The 22,587-nt window shown below is 48.1% G+C and overlaps 2 protein-coding genes across 2 annotated transcripts in view; one reads left to right on the forward strand and one right to left on the reverse strand.

The window, feature by feature from the left end:
• RNF126 (ring finger protein 126) overlaps nucleotides 1-11,216 on the reverse strand; it is an 18,193-nt gene extending 6,977 nt beyond the window's left edge. Inside the window, exons 1-3 of the mRNA XM_005281059.5 lie at nucleotides 11,012-11,216; nucleotides 3,005-3,063; nucleotides 765-828 (exon numbers count right to left, since the gene is read on the reverse strand). Coding sequence (XP_005281116.1) covers nucleotides 765-828; nucleotides 3,005-3,063; nucleotides 11,012-11,086 — 198 coding nt within the window. The 5' untranslated portion in view covers nucleotides 11,087-11,216. The remainder of the gene's footprint in view (nucleotides 1-764; nucleotides 829-3,004; nucleotides 3,064-11,011) is intronic.
• A 522-nt stretch (nucleotides 11,217-11,738) lies between these two features.
• FSTL3 (follistatin like 3) overlaps nucleotides 11,739-22,587 on the forward strand; it is a 45,043-nt gene continuing 34,194 nt past the window's right edge. The window contains exon 1 of the mRNA XM_042861890.2: nucleotides 11,739-12,021. Within this exon, the coding sequence (XP_042717824.1) occupies nucleotides 11,982-12,021 (40 nt within the window). The 5' untranslated portion in view covers nucleotides 11,739-11,981. The remainder of the gene's footprint in view (nucleotides 12,022-22,587) is intronic.

Here is a 22,587-nt window from a genome sequence, read left to right on the forward strand (position 1 = left end):
GAGCGGCAGTGTGTCTAGCTCCAGCCGGGCGGCGCGGCTGCCAGACATGCTGTTCTGAACAGCATGGTAAGGGGGTCGGGGGGTTGGATAAGGGGCGGGAGGTTCTGGGGGGCAGTCAGGGGACAGGGAGCAGCAGATGGACGGATGGGGCGGAGGTTCTGGGGGGCGGACGGGGGACAATGGATAAGCGTGGGAGTCCCGGGGGGCCTGTCAGGTGACGGGGGTGTGGATAGAGGTCAGAGCAGTCAGGGGACTGGGATCAGGAGGGTTGGATGGGGGTGGGGTCCCGGGGGCGATCAAGGGACAAGGAGCAGGGGGGGTTGGATGGGTCGGGAGTTCTGAGGGGGGCAGTCAGGGGGCGGAAATTGGGAGGTGTCAGATAGGGGGCGGGAGCCAGGCTGTTTGGGGAGGCACAGCCTTCCCTACCCGGCCCTCCATACAGTTTTGCAACCCCAATGTGGCCCTCAGGCCAAAAAGTTTGCCCACCCCTGCCTTAAACGGTGACCACGGCATACCCAGATAAACAGTTCAATATACCACAGCCTGGCTCCCACTAACGAAAGCGGGATATGGGGAGACGCAGCTGTCCACCGAGAAGAATGCCATATTTAGAGAGTTCTAGAAGCGGCGCTTGGATGATATTTACTCCCAAACTTTGACAAAATCCAGGGGACATAATAAAATGATCGGTCTGTGGAAAACATTCAGATTCAACGGCAAGAAAAAAATAATCTAGCAGGGGCTGGGGAGCTGCTATTACTCACCTCGAATGGATGCCTGCTCTGATCGCTGGTCGATGCGGAAGAGCTGGAACCATTCTCAGCATTCCTGAGAAGAGCGAACAGCATCGGTTAGACTCAGAAATGCTGACTCGCGACGGCGCGGGGTCGATGGAAAGCCTTTTGCAGCAGAGGGAAGCAAGGGATGGGATCTCGGTAGGGGCAAACGTCCCACCCGTTTACGAGTTGTGCAAAACCATTTCACAGGCAACACATTATTTTCTCATCAGCTGCTGTTTTCCACCGCAATCGCTCATGTAATTTTTGTTTAATGCTGTTCCTTACTTCCCTGAATATTCAGATCTTTCCCCCTCTTGTTGATTGCCTTGTGCACATCTCATGAAACTGCAGAACAGTAACTTTGCTAGAGAAGACCCACCTGTTACATCAGCCAAGCATTCCTCTACCCACTCCACCCCTAGGCAACTCAGCTACGTTCTCCAGAGCACCATGAGGGTAAGATTTAGGATGCCAACATCACAATGATGCAAACACGCTTAATGCTGTTGTTGCAAACCCACTCATTGGAACCAGTCCTCTTTTCTGCACTGCAAAATCACATGACCAGTCAGAGAATGACAGTTAGCAAATGATTACAAGAGAACTATTAACAATACATAGCGCTATGCTTTCAAAGAGCTGCATGAACGTTACTCCTCATGGCTCATGCGTGTGCTAAATGTTATCTTGGTTTTACAGCAGAGTAAACTGAGGTTCAGAGCGCCTGATTGACTCTGCCAAGGTCACAGCAAGTCACTCTCAGAGCTAGGATTAGCTAGGCACGATTTCCAGCTCCATCCACCAGACAATGCTGCCTTTCAGCATGGAGCTATGCCTCTGCATGGGTTTAGAAAACCTACTGCAATCCAAAGGAATAACTAATGCACACTTGATACAGTTGACGTAGGCAGAGACTTGCTTATACGTTTAAGAACAAACAAGTGGACCTCTTGAACATCTTGTCACCTTGCATTGTTTAAATCTCAAGGCCACGCTCTCTGCAAGTCAAGACCAAGAATCACATTACGTGTAACCTGCACTGGCAAACGCACCATTACAGCCAAAACAGGTCAGCGTGTCCACACATCAAAGCATTTTTTACAAGGCAAAAACCACATCCTGATCACATTCTGTATAACTGTGTGTGTATCACTGCTTCCTGCTGTGTGTATGGGACAGTGCAGTGGTTCTCTAACTTTTGTACTGGTGACCCCTTTCACATAGCAAGCCTCTGAGTGCAACCCCCCTTATAAATGAAAAACACTTTTAATATATTTAACACTACATAAATGCTGGAGGCAAAGCAGGGTTTGGGGTGGAGGCTGACAGCTCGCGACCCCCCATGTAATAACCTCACAACCCCCTGAGGGGTCCCGACCCCCAGTTTGAGAACCCCTGGAATAGTGGGTGTTTCTTCTCAGTGGCCTCTGGGACATCATACGCTCTCTCAGATTTCCGGGGGAGCTACCCCCAATTAACCCACAGCTAGGTGCTATTGTCTACATAGCAGAAAATAAGTAGCTGATTTCTAACAGTTTATTTCATTTAAATTAATATGTATATTTTGGTTGTGCCTAAGGACCAACCAAGATCAGGGCATGATTATGCTGGGCATCCTGCAACACAGAACAATAGACGGTCCTGCCCCCGAAGAGCTTACAAACCAACTAGACAAGACAGACGCAGGGTGGAGGAAGAGGTAGAACATACAAGCAGAGTAAACAATGTGATGGCAGCAAATGGGATTTAAGTTGCATGGTGGGGTTTTTTTTTGGGGGGGGGGTTAATTAGCAGGGAATCAGTTAAAAGGAAAGAAAAGGGCAGGGGGATGAGGGGTCAAGGCATGGGAGAAGAGAAGGTATGGAGTGAAGCTAAGATGAAGAGATTGTGGGAAAGAGAGCGGTTTGGAGCAAGCAGCCCAGGGCAGAGAAAGTCCAGTCAAAACTGCAGAAAGTTCTCTGAATGTCCACAGGTCACTAGTCAGGATGTCAGGCTTCCATCCATCATGGTTGGGAAACATGGTTGTGGACACAGACTGTGTGTGATTTAAGTATGTTACAACTTTGGAAAAATCAAGTAGGTTTTCACTGAGAAAAACCAAATATCGTTAGAGGTTGTCCAACCGGTCCCCTTAGTTTGTAACACCTCCCACCCCAGGAAAAGGAAACAGAACAGAGAAGATTCCAAGTTAACGTTCACGGTATCCTTCAGGAACAACACATTACCTGGGCTCCTCTGGAAGTTCTTCAATAAAACCAGATTCACACCTTGGGCAAATATAATCCTATAGAAGAGAAAAACTACATGAGAAACGCAGGTGCTAGAAAATAGTTACAGATAGTATCTTCCATAGGGAGAAATGGAGAAAAACCCTGCGTTCCATTCTCAAGGATGGATGTTACAGCTAGCCAACAGGCATAAGGCACGGAAAACCTGACTGTGCGCTCAGAATAAGATTCTATAAACTAAGAGGTGAAGTCAGGCATTGCGCCACTCCCCAAAGTCCACCATGCTTTAAGTACCAAAGAATTCACTGTTTTGAGCCACTCTGGCGACAAGCAGGGGCTCTAAGTCCTGGAGAAGGAGGAAGCCATCTTCATGGATTAGATATGGTAGGACATATAGCACTGCAGCCCCATGTAACACCGGGCTCAAATTATTCACATTTAAGGGGACTAACTAGAAATTGGTCTTAATTCATGCAAGGCCACACCAACTTTCACAATGAGGACCAACATGTAACAATACATGAAGTTAACAATTCCAGAGAAAATTCCAAACTTCATAACCTCACTCTTACTATCCTTCCCCAGGTAGAGCAGGATTAACTACAAATGTAATAGGCAGCCTTTCTACCTCACACTTTCCGGAGCATTCTTTAGTTTCTGATGGCAACTGAGAAGATTTCAGGAATTCTGTCTGGACTTATTGTGTGCCTTTTATGAAGGAAGGCTACAAATCCCAGAATTCCATGCTTGTTTCTAACCCTTTTGTAAAAAGAATCTCTACTTAACAGACTCATGGGATACAGACACATGGCTACATCCCTCTCTATCCACACTGTATTACATGAACCAGTTTTAAATGCTGCATAAAACCATTTCAGGCATAACAGTTTCCCTAGTCAGTGGGAACAGGGCACAACTGTTATCAAATCATGTTTTATAAGCATTCGGTTATGCAGAGATTAGATTATAGACCACAGAACGTCAAGCACTCTTTATAACAGTTTTTAAATCATTAACGTATGCCTTCAGTCAATGTTCCCTCTATTTTTTACATCCATGTGCGGAATTAATTTTGTTATGTGCACCAATATGGAGGTGATGTGTGGCGGGGGTGGGGCCGAGGGGTTTGGAGTGTGGGAGGGGGCTCAGGGCTGGGGCAGAGGGTTGGGGTGCAGGGGGATGAGGGATTCGGCTAGGGCTCTGGGGTGGGGCCAGGGATGAGGGGTTCAGGATGTGGGAGGGGGCTCAGGGCTGGGGCAGAGGGTTGGAGTGCAGGGGGTGAGGGCTTAGACTGGGGGTGTGGGCTCTGGGGTGGGGCTGGGGATGAGGGGTTTGGGGTGCAGGCTGCCCCAAAGGGGGGGGAGGAGACTCCCCCCAGCCCTCTCTTGCCGCAACAGCCCTTGATAGCCTGCTGCGCAGCCATGAGGCCGCACAGCTTAGAGGGAACTTGGGCCTTCATGACACTGGCCAGACAAACTTAAGTCTGAAACTGTTTGGAGCATGGTTTAAAAGTGGTTCAGATAACACTGGTTAACCCCCAGCGCAGACAGAGCATTAGAAAGAAGACAGATCTTAATGTAGCCACAGGTGAAGTGAAAGCAAAACCACTGGATTTCCTGGCAAGGCAGCATGCGTACGTGTTGATTTTCAAATGGCTTCTAGAGGACAAACTGTCAGAATGAAAGAGAAACAATGTGGAGTTACAGTTACTGCCAATTCTAATGTCAGGAAGAACGAAGAGGAAAGCAATTACTAACAAGAGCTGGGATTTTTCACCACACAGGGTATGTCGACATTGCAATTAGACAACCTAGCTGACTCAGGCATGTGGGGCTGGGGCCCAGAGGCTGTTTAACTGCAGTGTTGAGTTGGGTCTCTGGCTGCAGCCTTGAGCTCTGGGACCCTCCCACCTTGCAGGGTCCTAGAGCCTGGGCCCCAGCCAGAACCCAGATGTCTACACCACAATTTAGAAACCTCACAGCCCCAGCCAGTTGGCATGGGCCCGCCATGGGTTTATAATTGCAGTGTAGCTCTACCAATGGAGGCTTCAAGGAGACATAAGGGGGTCATTCTGCAACACAAACACTAAAATAACCTCCCACTCTGCATGCTCATTAGAAAAGCTCGTTCCATCTACCTCTATCGCTCCAAATTTAAGACCGGACCTTTTAGAAAGCTCAAACAGACTGCATGTTCAGAATCGGAATTCCTTCTCGGAGGAAGGGTCTTCTACACCTGCTTTTCTCATTTAGTCCCAGCTTTAGTGAAGCATTTATGTTTAATGACTATTGATGGTTCGATTGCCCCTTTGAGGCAGAAGAAACTCAAAGGGCTTAAAAGTATACGAAGGACTCACTTGTCACTAAAACGAGCCCCCACAAATAACTACACACGACAATGCTATACAATACAGTGCAGCTGGAGAGAGGAAGTGAAGTGTACCATGCCCAGTTTGAACCAAACAGGACACTTTGGTCATTTATATTTTGCCTACCCTAAGTGGAATTTGCTAATTCCACTAATACTGATAGCTGGCTTATCTGAGTTTATCTTTCCGAAGAATGCAGATGCTGCTTCCCCTACCACTTTTACTTTCAGGATTGTCACACCCAAGAACACAGGGCATGTCTACATTAACCTGCAGCTTGAACTACGGTGGTATGAATAGCAGCGAGTACCAAAGTGCTGTGGACGCTGCAGGCATGAATTTAAAGGTCCCAAGTCCAAGAGGAACTAAATTAGTGTGAACTCGGGATCTTTACGTTTGCACCCGAAGCGCCCACACGGGGCAGTTACAGCACAGCACTTTGGTGTGCACGGCTGTTCACATCCCTTTAGTCCAAACTGTGGGGCAGTGTAGTCAAGCCCAAAGATATTCCACTTAGGAGCCAAGCTACCTGATTCACAAAAGGAACAGGATGCAAGTGGCCTGTGTTCACCCTGCTAAGAAGTTTGTGATTCCTTCCCAAGCCATGGGGGGAAAAAAAACATTGTAAGACCCTAGCTGTGCACAGCAACACCCAAAATCCATTTGATCTTGTCTCTATTCCAGAGAATAGAGAGTCAGCAAGACGCCACCCATCTGTAGGTACTGCCCCTGAATACCACTTAACAGATGCAGCTGCCTCCTCTCCCGCACGGAACTCTCTTTAGATTTGCAGTCATGTTTCTACAAAATACCCACAACTTGTATTTCAGACGTGTTCCTACCTAACCCAAATGCCTCACAGGGAGTCGGTTAACGGCACACAGGGGAAGGAGCGTACGAAAAACTGGATCAGTCTCTCTCCCTTTGAAAGAAACGTCAGCCAATGTCCTCAAATTCCATCAACGCCTCACTCGGATAAGAATTTACAAAACCAGTCTATTGCTTTCCATGCTCAGTACCACGAGCCAGATCAAGAGAAGCAAGCGATTTGCTCCTCTCAGCTTTCCTATTCCAGGGATATAATTTTGCCAACAGGCAGTTCTGAATACAGCAATCAGCAAATTCTTTTGCAGCTGGAACAGCACAATTGCCAAAGTTTGCTGCTCCTCAAACTGTTAGACTCTTTCCTTTTGTAACACATGCAGGGCCAGTTCCACTCTGGCCACTTAGTTTGCTGTCAATAAGAGTGACCTACCTAATTTGGACCTCTGAAACAACTAGCTTCTTGAGCATCGATCAACTGAGCCTGGATTTTCAGCATTGAGCGATGTTAGAAAACAGACAACGGTTGCATTCACCACCAAAAGGATTGCTCCAATTGTTATAGGAAACCCCACTTTGCGTATTACACAAGGCTAGTGACCAATATATCTGGGAGGAAGTATTCTGGGGGGGGGATGGAGGGGTGACAACCAACAAATTCCCTATCCACCCTCTCAAAGCTCAAGAGTAGTTAGGAGCATATCAGCCTTTTAGCTCTTAAACTGTATATAAATGTAAAATATAAATCCAATTCTTCCAACCCGGTGAAAAACTGATCAGCTATACAAAGGGTTCATTTCACCCACTGCTCAACTGCAGGTATCCCAGAAGTGAAACGGCAGGTGTTTAAAAGAACGCAGCAACACAACATTGTAGGAAGAACTGTAGGTAGGTGGACTAATTACCTACGCTGGAATCTGGCCAAGAAATCTATCTTCAGCACGTTTTGAAAAGCACTATGGAATCTCTAATGGGACCAAAGATTAAAGGCCTCAGTTTTATGTATTTCAGAAACAGCACTTCCAGTTGCTGACTCAGAAAGACGAGTGCCACCCGCTGCATCATCATGCTGGATTTCCTCAAGGTCTTCCATTCAAGCAACAACCAGCCCTGTCCTTGGTTAGTTTATGAACCAGTGCTTGACATAAGTCCAAGCTGGCGTATCTAGAAAATCTTGCTATAAACATTCTCTTTCCTGATTTTAAAATAACAGCCAGCAAAATTTTCATCAAACAGCCACTGAATTGAGGAGTTATCAGGAAAGTTGGATGCTCAAATTAAAGCCTGCCAGGCTCAACATGCTTTAACAAAAATGTTAACCTCCCAGTTCAACGGTAGTTTGTCGAAATATCAGGGAATCCCTGCTGTCACATGCGAAAGAAAATGACATCCAGCTAGTGAGTCTGAAGCTGTGGTTAAAAACGTCCGTTACAACATAATCAGACTAGAAAATAAAATATAGTGTTTGATAGTCATAGCTAAAAAAATCTCCATATAAAGGGTTAACCAGGTATATTCAGACACACACACTTGGAGAATCAAGCATCAGTGTGCACTGGAAGGTTTTAGCAGCTGCTGTTCACAGACAAAGATCACATCCTGAGGAGCATTCATAATGTGGTATTTACCTTAAAGCTAAATCATACACAGACTGAGATGTGGGAGCCTATTTACCAAACACACACAAAAAAAACAAAAAAACTAGTATTTTTGTAACTTTGGGAGGTTTAAAAAACATCGGGGAAAGGCAGAATCTTTTCACAGTAAGCATCACAGCAATGCTACAGTACCAGCGGAACAGCAACTGATTTAAAGGAGACATTTTTATTTATATTTAAAAATAATGTGACAACCTTCTCAGCCGCCTGTTACAATTACTAGACAATCATTGAACTAATCTAGACACCCTCAACATATAAAGAACTTGTAAACTTTCCTCTAGTTTATTTTAAGATAAACATACACTCCTCTACACAATCTACTGGCATTAGGTGTGAAGTCCGACACTAAGGCCTTGGCTACACTGGCAATTCACAGCGCTGCACTTGCTGCGCTGTGCTCGCTCGCAGCGCTGCAAGCTATTCCCCTCGGAGAGGTAGAGCTCTCACAGCGCTGGCGGCGTGACTACACTTGCACTTCACAGCGCTGCCGCGGCAGCGCTGTGAATCCGCGAGTGTAGCCAAGGCCTTAAAGATAGTTGGCAGTGGTGTTGTAGCTGATATGAGAGGGACAAGGTGGGTGAGGGAATATCTTTTATGGGACCAGGTTCAGTTGGTGGAGAGTACAAGCTTTCAAGCTACACAGAGCTCTTTATCAGGTCTGAGGCAAAAAAAGAGACTTGTTTATCTCAAAATCTTGTACACTTCACCAAGGCTAGGTATACACTAGAAAGCTTACAGCACCGGACTGTACCAATGCAGCTGCACCGCTGTAAGACCTCTCGTGTAGCCGCTCTATGCGGAGGGGACAGAGCTCTCCTATCAACGTAATTAAACGATCCCCAAAGAGAGGCGGTAGTTACGTTGGCAGGAGAAGCTCTTCGGCCGACATAGCACTGTCCACACCGGCGCGTCTGTTGGTGAAACTTGCGTTGCTCAGAGGGGTGTTTTTTCCCATAAGTTATACTGTACCAACAAATGTGGTAGTGTAGATATAGCCTAACAGAAGATAGATTTTTGGTAGGATTTCTGAAACTCAGACTTTACAGCTAGGAGTTTCAAAGAGACCCAAGGGAGTTAGGCACCCAATTCCCATTAAATTAATAAGAACTGAACACCTAACTTCCTTTTGCTCCTTCCAAAACCCCGGCCAAAGGGTGTGGTAAAAGCGCTCTTATCACTATATAAAATGCTATAGATTTGAACACTCAGAAGGAAGATTTAACAAAGTAGTCCAGCACAACCAACCAACCATTCACAGCCCTGTGTATTACTCTAGTAAAGAGACCGGTTGACAGCAACACACATTTACAATACATAGTGAAGCTCTGGGTTGATTTTTAAATATGAATTAAACTGGATTATTTTTGCACACCATTTAAAAAGACTTCCCTAGAAACAATACAACACCGAGAAGCCTCATGGTCTAGTGGCTAGAGTAGGGAAGTGGGTTCTATTTCCAACCTTGGCACTGATGTTTTTATGACCTTGGGTAAATTTCTTAATCTGTTTGAGGGCTCAATTTCCCCAGTAATACCGGAGTAATATTTAGCAACATGTCTAAAGGACCCTGAGATGTTCAGCTGCTAAGCACTCTACTAAAATGTCAAGTATTATATCTGGAACTCACTTACTACCAAGTTCATGGCACAACTTGAGTTTTCACTGTACACCAGATCAGCAAATGAATTTCACTAAAGATAGTATCAGAGGGGTAGCCGCATTAGTCTGGATCTGTGAAAAGCGACAAAGAGTCCCGTGGCACCTTACAGCCATATTGGAGCATAAGCTTTCGTGGGTGAATACCCACTTCGTCAGATGCATACACATCTGATGAAGTGGGTATTCACCCTCGAAAGCTTATGCTCCAATACGTCTGTTAGCCTATAAGGTGCCACAGGACTCTGTCGCTTTTCACTAAAGATAAAAATTCTATTGCAATTAATTTCCTGGCATGATGTTAGGCGTTTCAGGACAAATAAAGGCTCAGCATCAAGGGAAAGGCTCATTAACTTCAAAAACAAACTTGATGGGCTGATGACATTTGGCAACTCATTAACAGAACACATCTTGGCTGGATTTCCTACAAGTCATGGTCAAACTTGTTACTTTATTAAAGTCACTTCCATACCAATAATCAGCACTTTTTTCTCACCTTTATGGGGGGGGGGGGTAGGGTGTTTCTCTCCTAACAAATAAAGATGCATGGGCATTTTAGGTGGAGCTCAAAGCACACTGTTAAAGCACTACAATGAGTATAAGAAACAGTCCTGTGCTGGTCAGTGAAATTATTGTGTTTGCCTCACGGTTGCCCATTCCTCCGTTCCAAAGAATTACTTTCTCTAAGGGTTACACTCCGCTTTTCTCCACTGACTGTTAATAGAAAATCTTCCTGATAATTGGAGAAACTCTCTCACACCCTTCATGTTTGTTGTTTGGGGTTTATCTGGTGCGCACAGAGTAATAAACACACAGCTTTAATTTGGAAGAATGTCACTTAGAACCTCCCCCGCCACATAAATGAAGGCAGCGGGGCAAGAAAACCCCAGAGGCATGGATAGGGTGCCAGGAGACCGGGTATTTGGCGTAGGCAGCGTTGGGGTGGGCGCCTCTTTTGATCAAACATTTTGCAGTGTATGTTACCATGAAACACCCTCCCAGTCAAGTTGTCCCAGTTCGCAAGCCTGGGGGAAGGGTGTGTGGGGACAGCCACCGCCTCGCAGTTTAACAGGCAGCAGGATCCCACTTTTCCCCACCACCCCAGAACATAGGGGGGGGCCCTTCACCCTCCTACTCCCCACCTGAGAGCCCCCAGTCAGTCCCCTTTGCTATCTTCCGACCCAGGCAGAGCAAGGGGGATATCCAGCAGGCTAGAGACTCCCCGCTCTCCCCAGCACAGAGCCCATGACCCTCCCAGACTGGCTTCCCTAAACCCCGCCCAGTACAACCTCCCGCCCCCTCCAACCCTTTTACCCCCCTTCCCCGACCCCCTGCAGCCCCCCACTTCTCCCCATTGCCCCGGCTCCCCCCGTCTGATCACTCCCCCCCCCGGGCCGCTGCCCCCCAGCGACCCCCTCTCAGCCCCCCCCGCTGGCCCGGGCCCCTCCCCCCAACTGCCCGGCCACCCCCCAGCTCAGGCCGCGACCCCCTCCTCACCGGCAGGCGCGGAGCGATCTCGGCCGCGCAGCAGTGGCAGAAGTACCGTCCCGGCTGCGGGGAAGCCTCCGCCATCTTTCCCCGCACGCCACGCCGCCCCGCCCGGCCGGGGGCGACGCACGGCGCGGCTACGGCAGCCGAGCAGGCCCGAAAAGGGCTCGTGGTGGGACTGGCGGATCGAGATAGGGCGGAGCCTCTGTGACTCGGCGGGAGGGGGCGAAGGGCGGAGCTGCTGAGAGTCTTAAGGGCGGGGCCTCTGGGAGCCCAAAGGGAGTGGGCGGGGCCTATTTGATTTGAGGGATGGGGGCGTTGAGTCTCCTCAGGGGAGAGGGTTGAGGTGGGAAACCACTGGAGGGGAAGGCATAGCCACGCCCACGGGGGGGGGCTAAAACCATTTTGGGAGGAGGAGCTAATTGAGGAGAGGGGGAAGAGCAGGAGGGCTTGGGGAAGGACTCCCCATCTAGGGTCCATGTCCCCTCACTGCACAGGGGCAAGAGGGAGCTGTACAGGGGTATGGGGTGTAGGAGGCTGCATGGGGTATGGGGGACTGCACAGGGGTTTGGGATGTAGGGGGCTGCACGGGGGTGTAGGGGACTGCATGGGGTTTGGGGTGTAGGGGGCTGCATGGGGGTGTAGGGGACTCCACAGGGGTATGGGGTGTAGGGGGCTGCATGGGGGGGTAGGGGACTGCATGAGTATGGGGTGTAGGGGGCTGCACAGGGGCAGGGGAGTCCCTCTACCTGTGCCTATTGGGCTCTGTGGGGTCTGCACGGAGGCCTGTCTGCTTGTTGGTCTCAGATACAAAAGAAGCCCCCCACGACAGTGTCTCCCACTACCGCTAAGCCTCAACAACTAGAACGGCCCGGTGCTGACACACAGCGGCGGGAACGGCTCCTTTGACTGAAGTGCCGGGGCTCTGGCGGCTGGTGCCGGGTTTGATTTTCCATTGGCGAACGGGACGCTCATCTCGATGTGGCCGCTCAGCACCAGCACCCCTCTCACATCTATGGGTGAGTTTTTCTCTGTAAATGTATGCTTGCAAGCACAAGACTGACTTCATCTGCCACTGAAATGCAGCCACCTCTGGGGGTGGAGTGCAGCAGTTGACAACCCCACAGCAAAGCTGCATGTTGGTGAGGGACAGGAATTGAAGGAGTATTGGTAACTGGATGGAGTAATAGTTCAACTACATTCTGCATAATACATATTTTATAAACTACACTGTGGAAGAACAATGTTCTGACTGATGGGAGAGCTTACTCATGGCACTACTACCAGCTTGTGTCCTTGGGCTCACTGCTGCCCACAGAGTTCCATAATTTAGCTAATGTCTGTTCTCTTCATTAATCAGAGTTATTTCCATGGAGACTACATATCCCAGCATGCTTCTGATCTGAAATCAATAAGAGCATTGCATGCTGGGACCTGCTGTCTTTATCAGCTGCACCTCTGTGTCTTCTCAGTCTACCCCAATTTTGATCAATTAGGAGAGGTACCTAGGCACACAGCGGGTTATGAAGGCAGCCCTCAGCTGAGCAAAGTTTGCTAGCCACTGTAGCCAGTACATCCTCCTCTTTCAAGGGACAGATTTGTTTCCAGGGGATGACAGTTCACTGAAGATGGATTTGCCCCAATATCTGTACTAGAGAAGAACTAGCAGTGGTGTGCTGATGCTGCCACTCCAGCACCTGTGCTGTCAAAGAGTATTTTTTTGCTATGGCGTTCAAATTCCAGTGCTGCGTGCTCATGTTCCTAGTGCTTCTGGCAGCACTGGGGTTCATCTCTCCCTCGTGCCTGGCATGTTAGGTAGCTGAGAAACAGTTAAAGCAAATTCCTCCATTTTTATCATTTCTGTTTCCATGGAAATGCTAGCTGGTGGTCAGGGATAAAACCATCCATTGCCAATTTCAGCTGTGGCTGGCAGCTGGGACCAGTTAGTGCTGGTTGACAAAAACAAGTGCAGTGTATTTATTTTGAATATATAATGAAAGAAACAAAATTTCATTTTTTTTTTAAAGAGAAGTTTTTGGAACACCGTTCCCCTTAATATCTAAGGAAGAATTGAAGTCTTCTGCATACACATGTGAGGTTTTGGCTCTGAGGACAAACCTCAGGATTTGGCCCATTGGATGATTGGTCCTCAGATATAAATTTGGTTTTATGAATTAATCTAATCTATCCATGCACAGACAAGGGCCCCCATTCTGGGCCTTAGCATTGCTCCAGCTGCTTAAAGGGGCTAGAACATTGGCAGATCCACCAGCCAGAAATTCCTCCCCCCTTGCAGGTGGGTTCCTATGCAGCATAAGGCCTTATGTTGTCTCCATTCACAGCCTCCGACAAAGTGATATAACGTAGGACAGACCCATGGGCCTGGTCGTGGCAAGAAGGAGCACTCTATGTTCCAACTATTCTGGGTTGCCAGACAGCTCTACCAGACCAGAATCTGGGAGGCTTGAATCTACTTTTGCTCCCTTTGTGTTGGACCTTCTGATCTGCACCCACTAAGAGGTGTGAAATAGAATCTGGCCCAAGATATGAATCAGGATGGCATTGTGAAAGGAAGTCTCTGATGAGGGCACAGAGAATATATAGGAGTCCAAGGAATGGTAATGGGATGCAGCAGCCAATTGTTACAGAATTATAGCACCAGTGATTATTATGATTTATGCTATTGCTCACTGAGATTAGGGCCCCAGTGTGCTGGTGGTGCACAAAGAAAAATCCTATGCATAGATCCACCTTTTTAAAAAAAAACAACAAATTCTTAAAAAACTTTTAGAAGTGAATGTATTGCCGGTGAAAGGTGCCAGATAGAGGCAGTGGTGCTGGAACAATTTGCAGAGTGGGGGTGCTGAGAGCCATTGAACCAAACTGTAAACCCTGTATCTGATGGAAACCACTTCAAACCAGGGGGTGCGGCAGCACCCCAAGTTCCAGCACCTCTGGATAGAGGTCATGAGGCCACTGGCCTGTCAATGCACAAAACAGGGACAGCTTGGGAACTTGCAGAGCAAACTTTTCTCCAACTCCACCCAGCCAGAGTGCCTCCACAGGGTCCTGAAGTGACCCTGTGTAGAGCAGAGAAGGGAAATCCGTCTCCCTAGGCCATTCAGTTCTTGTCCTCTCCAGTGAGTCTTATCACTGCGTGTGTTGGTGGTTTGGTGATGTGCTTATCTGTGGAAGGATGGCACTGTTTTAAAAACGGTGGAGCTGGCTGGTACATTTTTTTCTCCTTGTGAAAAATGTTGGCAAAAATGAAAAACTTCCTCTGAAAACCAAAATTGGAGTGGGGTTGGGGGAGCTGGTTAGCAAAAAACTGGGGGGAGTGGGGGGGGGGGGAAGAATCATTTTTTGGATGGTGTTTCAAGTGTAAATTTCTAACCAAAAAAAAAAAAAATCCCACTGTCAAAATAACTTTTCAGTGGAAAGTTTTTGATCAGCTCTGCTAATTTTTTTCACTTCAGATGATAGCACTTGTGAGAGTTAAGGGTGGCTTAGACAACAGAGAAATAAATAGTTCTTTTGCTCGGTTTCTCCAAGGGCCCTGATAGACAATAAGCTAAAACCTCAGAACAGCCTAAAAGCCCCAATCCTGAAAACACTAATTAGCTGCTTAATTTTGCACACATGATTACCCATATGAGGCAAAGTTAAGTACAGGCGAGTCTCATCTTACGCGGGGGTTCTGTTCCGCGGTTAGTGCGTAAAGTGAAAACCGCGTATAGTCAAAATTACATTGAGTTGAATGGCAGGCAGAATCGCTCGCACTACAAGAGCAGTATTAAAATTGTTATTTTTCTCTTTTTTTTTTTTTTTGCCGACCGCGTAAAGCTGAAATCGCGCATGTTAAATGCGCGTAAGATGCGACAGACCTGTATGCGTGTGTATGTGCAGGATCCTAGCTTTATTTTAGCAAGTGCTGGCTATTTTTAATCACAGTGTTCGGAGAAAGAACACGATGGTAAAAACAGCTCTATGCCAGGCGCGTTACTTAGATTGTAAGCTCTGTGGGGCAGGCACTGTCTTTATGTTCTGTGTCTGTACAGAGCCTAGCGCAGTGGGGTCCTGATCATGGGTGGGGCTTATAGATGCTACCGTGATATAAATAATAAGAGGCAAATGTCACAATTCCACACCCAAATTCACCCATCAACATGAGACTCGGAGAATAGATAGGGAGTCCGGTGGCACCTTAAAGACTAACAGATTTATTTGGGCATAAGCTTTTGTGGGTAAAAAAAAAAACACTTTTTCAGATGCACCTGAAGGCAGAAGCATCTGAAGAAGCGGGTTTTTTACGCACAAAAGCTTATGCCCAAATAAATCTGTTAGTCTTTAAGGTGCCACTGGACTCCTTGTTGTTTTTGTGGCTACAGATTAACACGGCTACCCCCTGATATCAGAGAATAGATTGTGTATGTATGTGGTGGTTTGAGAATATTCTTCCTAGCTGCACATAATAACTACTATTACAACTATTAATGGAGATATCCCATCTCCTAGAACTGGAAGGGACCTTGAAAGGTCATCGAGTCCAGCCCCCTGCCTTCACTAGCAGGACCAAATACTGATTTTGCCCCAGATCCCCAAGTGGCCCCCTCAAGGATTGAACTCACAACCCTGGGTTTAGCAGGCCAATGCTCAAACCACTGAGCTATCCCTCCCCCAGGAAGGATCTAATTCACCCCGAGAACTCCACTGATGCCAACAGTTAATACAACAGAAGAATCTGGTCACACACAAAAAAGGGGCTGCTGCATAGATGCCTAAGCATCAAATTAATCTGTATCCACGAGAGGGTGCCATTGGCTCAGGTTTTTAAGAAGAAGAGGTGTTTTTGCTCAGTGAATTTTTGTACTTCTGAAAAGCAGAGAGGTAAAACTCTGTGAAATTGTCAGTTTATTTTAAAAAAATTAAACAGCTGAGGGACAGTGGTACAAAATGTTGCGATTGGTTACTAAATGATTGGCTTTTTCTGGAGCGGTTTAGACATTGTTATAGCAACTGATTAGTAATTGAGCATCTATTTCTAGAAGTGCTTAGTAATTGCTTAGAAATTCTAACAATTGCTTAGCAAATTCTGCAGCTGATTAGTAACTGTAGTCAGTTACTGTAGAGTCATTAGTAAGGGTTCTAGTATTTGTTGAGAAACTTTCACAATTGATTGGTAATTGATTCACGATTCTGCTAGCTATTCCTGTAACTGGTGAGTCCCTCCTTTTTATAGGAGATGAGTCTAGACAGAAACATCACATCTGAAATCCCCTGACCCGGGTGACAGTTCCGCTCTAAATCTAGAGCCAAACTTTTTGTAAATTCCCACCAACTATACTAGTCTGAACCCAAATCCCTGGGTTCTGACACCTCTCAAACTTAAGGAAAGTTCTGATCTGACTTTTTTGACTTGGACCGCTCTCTCCTTTTTTTACTCTGTGCCATGGTAGGAGAATGGCTGTACATCTATAACAAGCAGGAAATACTCCTTTGCTTTCTGTGTCCCGGACAAAGGAAGGGATGGAGTCAAATATGGCAGCTGTATCATTTTAATAATCATTGATAATATTTTCACGTAGGCATATTGAGGAAAGGGTGATCAAATCTCACATTTCAGGGCTTAAGGCGCCGATAGCCTGGAGCAAGCAGGAAATAATTTCCCTGTCGTTATTGTGGTTTGTCTTATTTGTATTGCCATAGAGCGTGGGAGCCCCAGTCATGGAGCAGGGCCCCATTGTACTAGATGTACAAACAAAGTGCACAGCTGGAGAGGTTTGCACTGTCCTCGGAAGCATCAAGTATTCGCTATTGTTGGTGCTGGAGGTCAATGGACTGATGCGCAAGAGCAACTCTATTCTTCAGTGCTGCTGTTTCTCATCTTAGGTGAGAGAAGATGAGTGGACAATGGAAAGAAAGGCCCTTTAGAGGCAATCTGACCGATCCAGAGAGGAAACTACACGTTTGTGGACAGATTTACAAACCTGGGAAAGTTTCAGTCCCAGCAGTTGGCATCTAAATGCCTGTGGACAGATGGGTAGAGATAGATGGGTAGTTAGTAGAGGCTGAGTCTTGCATTTCTGCACTGGGATAGTAGAGTGTATTGGCAGCCACTTTGCACAGTCTGTCCCACCAGAGGCCACATCCTGGATAACAGATGTGGTGAGGGAGATTCCAAAGCGGTTGATCTTTAGAAGGCCGCCTGGAGACAAAGGAAGAGGTTGTACCAGTTGATACTACAGATGCCAGCTCTTCCCTCTTGTGGGACATAAGTCAAGCAGAGATTGTCACATGCGCTCTCTTCACTTGGGTGAATATTATCCCCTGTGAGTAAATCCAGCCATTTAAGGAGATAATAGTGGGAGCTGGGCGAATACTGCAGGAAAGATTTGCTGCAAACATCCGATGGTTTAAATGAGCCTGCTTTGCTGAGTGCCTGCCCCTGTTCTGCATGATTTCTAGCACACAGGTTCACCAGCAGGAGCATTGGCAGAAACCTCACATTTTAAGCAAACGTCAATGGTCATTGACGGAAAGCCGTTATCAAATTCAGAGTGATGCATATTTGTACTGGGAAGCCAATTCTAAGAGTTATCCTCGTTCAGTGGGGGCAGAAAATTCTCAGGTGGTACATGCGTCCAATCAAAACGGACTCCGATTTGAATATTTGCAAGTGAGCTGCCAGCCACGAACATTTTCTGCTAATGCTCTTGAATAGCAAATATGAGAAAACTGCCGTCTGTTTGCAGAAGATTGACCAGGAGGCAAAATGTTTTGAATCCGTTATCCTCTGTGAATTAGTTGCTCAGCGCTAAGTTATCCGTATACAGCACCTTCCATTCCCAAAATGCTTTTCTAGCAATTGCTGGAATGCAGCCATAACCATTCAGGGAAGGCAGCAAGGAAAGAAGGAGAATTTTGGCTAAGGGCAGTGGAAAATATCACAAACACTTAAATGTCCACAAGGAAGAGACAGGCCTGAAAGGACACATCTGAGAGGCACATGGAGTAAACTGCAGTGGCTGAATAGATCTCCTTTAAGATGAAGGGTTGGAGACCTCACTGCGTTTCTGTCCCTGTGATTACAGGGAGAGTAAATGTAGCAAGGCCAATGCTTAGACCTTTAAACTGTCCACACCTGCAGGAAAAGAGGAAGTTTAATCTAGCACCCCTGCAAAGCAGTAGACTCTTCTCTGTTCAGCTCCCTGCAGGAAGCAGCCTACAGATCATACCCAGCCCCAAGCAAGTGATTCTGTCTGGCTCATGCACATGAGATGCAGCATGCCCAGGAAGCCCAGAGGAATTGAGTCAGGGCACCTCTTGTTCCATTCACATGACCCGGCCGCTTGCATTCCATCCAAGGGCCTGTGGGCGTTAACCATGAGATCATGTCCCGAGACGTTACTTCATTCAGACAATGCCACTCTGCCAGGCTGTTGGCGAGGGGTGATAGGCGGCTCAGACACTGAGGCTCTACAGCATACATGTGTGACGTGTGTTCATGGCACACACTTGCTCCCATTTTGGGCTGGGGGAAGTCCAGCGTGCCAGCACTGTGCCAGCTGCGTGGGGTCTAGTTTACATTGCTCAAAGGTGGTTAGCCGGCAGAAAGAGCCTGGAGCTGGGGCCTTCTCTATCCAGACATGCCCTGCGGGAAGTAACAAAGCTGTGGGGAAATCCATCCGACTCCTGGATTTGCTGACATGAGCTCTGCAGTGTTTATATAAATCCCAGACTCTCAGATGTTATTCCACGGAGATGTTGCCTTGCACAGACGTGTTCCCTTCACAGTTCCTCCCCCTGCACACCCCAGATCCACATCACGTTGTGGAAGCCGGGGGCTCCCAAGCGCTGTATATTTCCTATTCATAAAAGCTGAGAGGTCATCAGCAAGTCTGGGGTTAAAGCTGAGCTGTTGCATACCACCTCCGTCACCCTAAATCCTGTTCACAAAACCATACATGTCCAGGGGAGAGCTACTTCGAGAACCACGTCCCCGCCCCAGAACAAGGGGCTTTATTTTAAGTGCTATCCAGAGTTGAAATCCCAGTTTCAAACTCTCCCAGCCTGCCCCACAATTCAGATCCAAACTCTGCCGTGCAGACCCAGAGCTGGTTAGTTCCAGAACGGCAGATGCAATTCTCTCCTGCAAGGCACAGAACCAACCCCGGATTCTGCCTTAGAAAGATCCTTGAAGCCAGGAGAAGCTCAAAGGCGCCAAAGCCTAGCTCTGTGTTGTGTTTCTGGGCAAGTGAGAATAGAGTAGCTGGGCTCCTGGCTTTCTCCCACCCCAGATGATCTATAATTGCATATTTTAATTCATAAATTGGAGACCATTCAAAGGAAAGCTGCTAGGCTTGTTACAAACGCTTCAGGGACTGTCAGCACTGAACCAGTCACTCACGTCATGTTGGATTTGAATCAGTTTCCCTTTGAATGAATGTACAGGCAGATCATAAGAATCACATTTCTAGCCCCACCTCCACCCAAAGAGCCTTTCACCTCTGGCTCACAGGTTCAAAACCAGCCCCAGCTGCAGTGACCAAAAGTTATCTGGTGGCTGTTTGGTGGCCTGCGTGAATTGAGTTTGAGGGGCTCAATCCGCTTTCCACCAAATCATGTGTGCACATCGCCTGAAACCACTATCCGAACTGGCACACCCTTGTGTGATTCTGGGCAAGTCACAGAAGTCTGGTATGTACCTAAAACGTAGGTCTACCTACCTACATTGCTCAGGGCTGAGAAAAGTCTCACACCCTGTGTGACGTAGCTAGGTAGACCTAACTCCTGCTATAGACACAGCCAGGATTCTTCAGTCCCTCTGGCAACTGCCTCTCCGAGAGATGGATTACCTACACTGATGGAAAATCCCCTTCCATTGCTGTAGGAAGTGTCCACGCTACAGCTGCAGTCCTCTAGCTTAGCCACTGTAATGCAGGGCCGCCCAGAGGATTCAGGGGGCCTGGGGCAAAGCGGGGGAGCGGACATAAAAAAAGGTGCCACCCACTGCGGTGCTTGTACTCACCGGCTGGCGCTCCGAGTCTGCGGCGGCGGCGGGTCCTTCACTCACTCTGCGTCTTCCGCAGCACTGAAGGACCCGCCGCCGAAATGCTGCCGAAGACCTGGAGCAACTGAAGGGCCCACTGCCGAAGTGCCGCCGAAGACCCGGACCGCCGCCGGGTGAGTAGCCAGGGAAGGGATTCTTGGCCAGGGCTCACGGGGCCTGGGGCAAATTGCCCCACTTGCCCTCCCTCCGCCCCTCCCCCCAGGCGGCCCTGTTGTAATGTAGACCAACTCAGTGTGATCTGCACAACAGGGATAATGGCACTGCCGTTCCCCACAGCGGGGTGCGGATAAACCCATTAAAGATTGGGAGGCGCTCAGATACTGCGGTGATGGGGTCCAGATAAATTCTTGGGACAGAAGGTGTGGATTCTGTTCCCAGCCCCGCCACTGACCTGCTTGTGTGACCTTGAGCAAGTCTCTTTACTTTTCCACTGTTTGTCTGTCCTCTTTAGATGATAAGCTCTTTGGGGCAGGGTCTGGCTTTTGGTATATAGTGCCCAGCCCAACAGGGCCCCAATCCAGGGGCGGGTCTTCTAAGAACTGGAGGGCCAATAATAATCAATCATTCATTCATCTCTTTGCCCTGCTGATATTCCCAGTCCTTGCTGGAGGGGTTGATCTATTGGAGCAGGTCATGGTGGGAGAACCCACCTGCCTTTTAGGGTTCATGAAACCTCTAGAACTTATTTTTAACAAAGTTTGGAGTTTCATTAAACTTTTTGGAGTTTCGCTAAAGTTTTCTTCTCTTTTCTTTCTTTTTTTTTCCCCTCTCCTTTTTACCCTTAATTTAAACCATTGTTTTTCAAGGGAAATTTAATGTGAAAAACATGTTTTGTTTTTATATTATCTGGAAGCCTGTACTAGGCAAGCCAGCGAGATTCTTCTCTGAAAGTCATTCTGGCCCCGCTGCTGAGGCCGACGGGGCGAATCTAAGAATGTGCCGTGCCATGCAGCAGCACAGGACTCGCATTTCACTGAAGCCAGTCAGAAGTGGAGCCTTCAAGCTACCAAGAACCTAGACCCCTGATTTCTGAGTAGGTTGTAAGCCTGGCAAAGTTAGATTTTTCCGCCCCCCCCTCCTGGCTAGTAGCTTGCTGAGCCAATGTAACTTTTGTCATTGCGGTTCTCTGAACAATTCCTCTCTTTCCGGTACTGAACTATGTAACTTATGGTCACATCAGACCTGCCAGGAGGGGACTGATCCAACTTCTAGCGAAGGGCCCGATCCTGTAAGATGCTGTGCGCCTTCCGCCAGGTGCTGACTACCCTCAAACCCCCCCTGAAGCCAATGGGAGCAGAGTGTTCCCAGTGCCTTGCAGCATCAAGGCCTCAGATGCCATTTTGCAGATTGCTTCTCTTCCCCGTGATTCAGTGGGAGCAGGATTGGGTCTTCAGTGGGAAAAGCTGACCGTATAAATAGCACGTTCTTACTCAATGTCTCTGCTCCCCAGCATGTGTCAAGCTGTGAGTAATAGCTGCTTGCCTTGCTTTCATTTCTCTGGTTAGTGCGGCAGTGACAGGATGGCCCTGCAAGAGCGGGCTGGATTCCATTCGGGCCCATTCATCCTCCTCCATCACACCGTCCGCTGGCATCCGGTCGCAGGCTCTTTGTCACAGGCGATGACGTGCAAGGGGCAGGATGAAAGCAGCTGTCTCTTCAGACCTTGTCGGTGGAGCTTGCAAGGCAGAATGTGGAGTCGCATATTGAGCAACTGGGATCCATCGTTGAGAGAGACTAGACACAGAGCCCTGGGATGGGCCAGATTGTCCCCTCTTGCCAGAAGACCGGAGGGTTGGGTTGGTACACTCTATGAGAGTCACCGTGAGGAGTTAGTACCCCATCGTTCCATTGGGGTGAACGGGGGGAGGGTGGATGGTAGAATTTCTCTCCTATTCCTGGCAGAAAGTGCACAGCTTTTGGCCCCCCGGAACCAACAGACCTCGAGTGATCTGCCAGATGAAAGGACTATCCGCACAGACATCCTCTTCTTGTACACCGGCTTTGAGGAACCTCTGCTCCTCACACGTCTCTGCCCCCAGCTCTCTGGAAGGTCCCACCAGGCTAACAGGCTCTGAGTATTGCTCACTTCGGAGCAGATTCCCTGCAAGGATGATGGGCAGGACAATGCATTAAGCAACCCAGTCCCCTCTTCAACTGCACTCCCTGCCACCTCTATCCCCACATGCAGATCCCACATCCGGTAGCGTGCCCTCCTCACAGGATGGGGAGGGAAGAGGTGGGCGCGGAGGAGGCAGCACCCCCTTCTGCCCGGAAAGGGGAAGATCGCCCACAGAGGCACACCTGAGCATGCAGCGCTCAGCAGGACCCTCCGGCCCAACATCCTTGTTCATAGTCACTTTCCTAGCTCTAACCAAGCTCTGCAGCTGGTGTACGTCGGCCCAGCTCCCTCTGGAATTGATCCTCTGTGCCACTAACTGCGACTGTTACCTGTTGTTATGGCCTTTGTCCCTTTTCCTGCTTATTCATCCCCCAGTCAGACTCATGCCCGCAATAA

This window comes from Chrysemys picta, chromosome 25 (genome assembly GCF_011386835.1).
Source record: "Chrysemys picta bellii isolate R12L10 chromosome 25, ASM1138683v2, whole genome shotgun sequence".
Lineage (NCBI taxonomy): Eukaryota > Metazoa > Chordata > Testudines > Emydidae > Chrysemys > Chrysemys picta.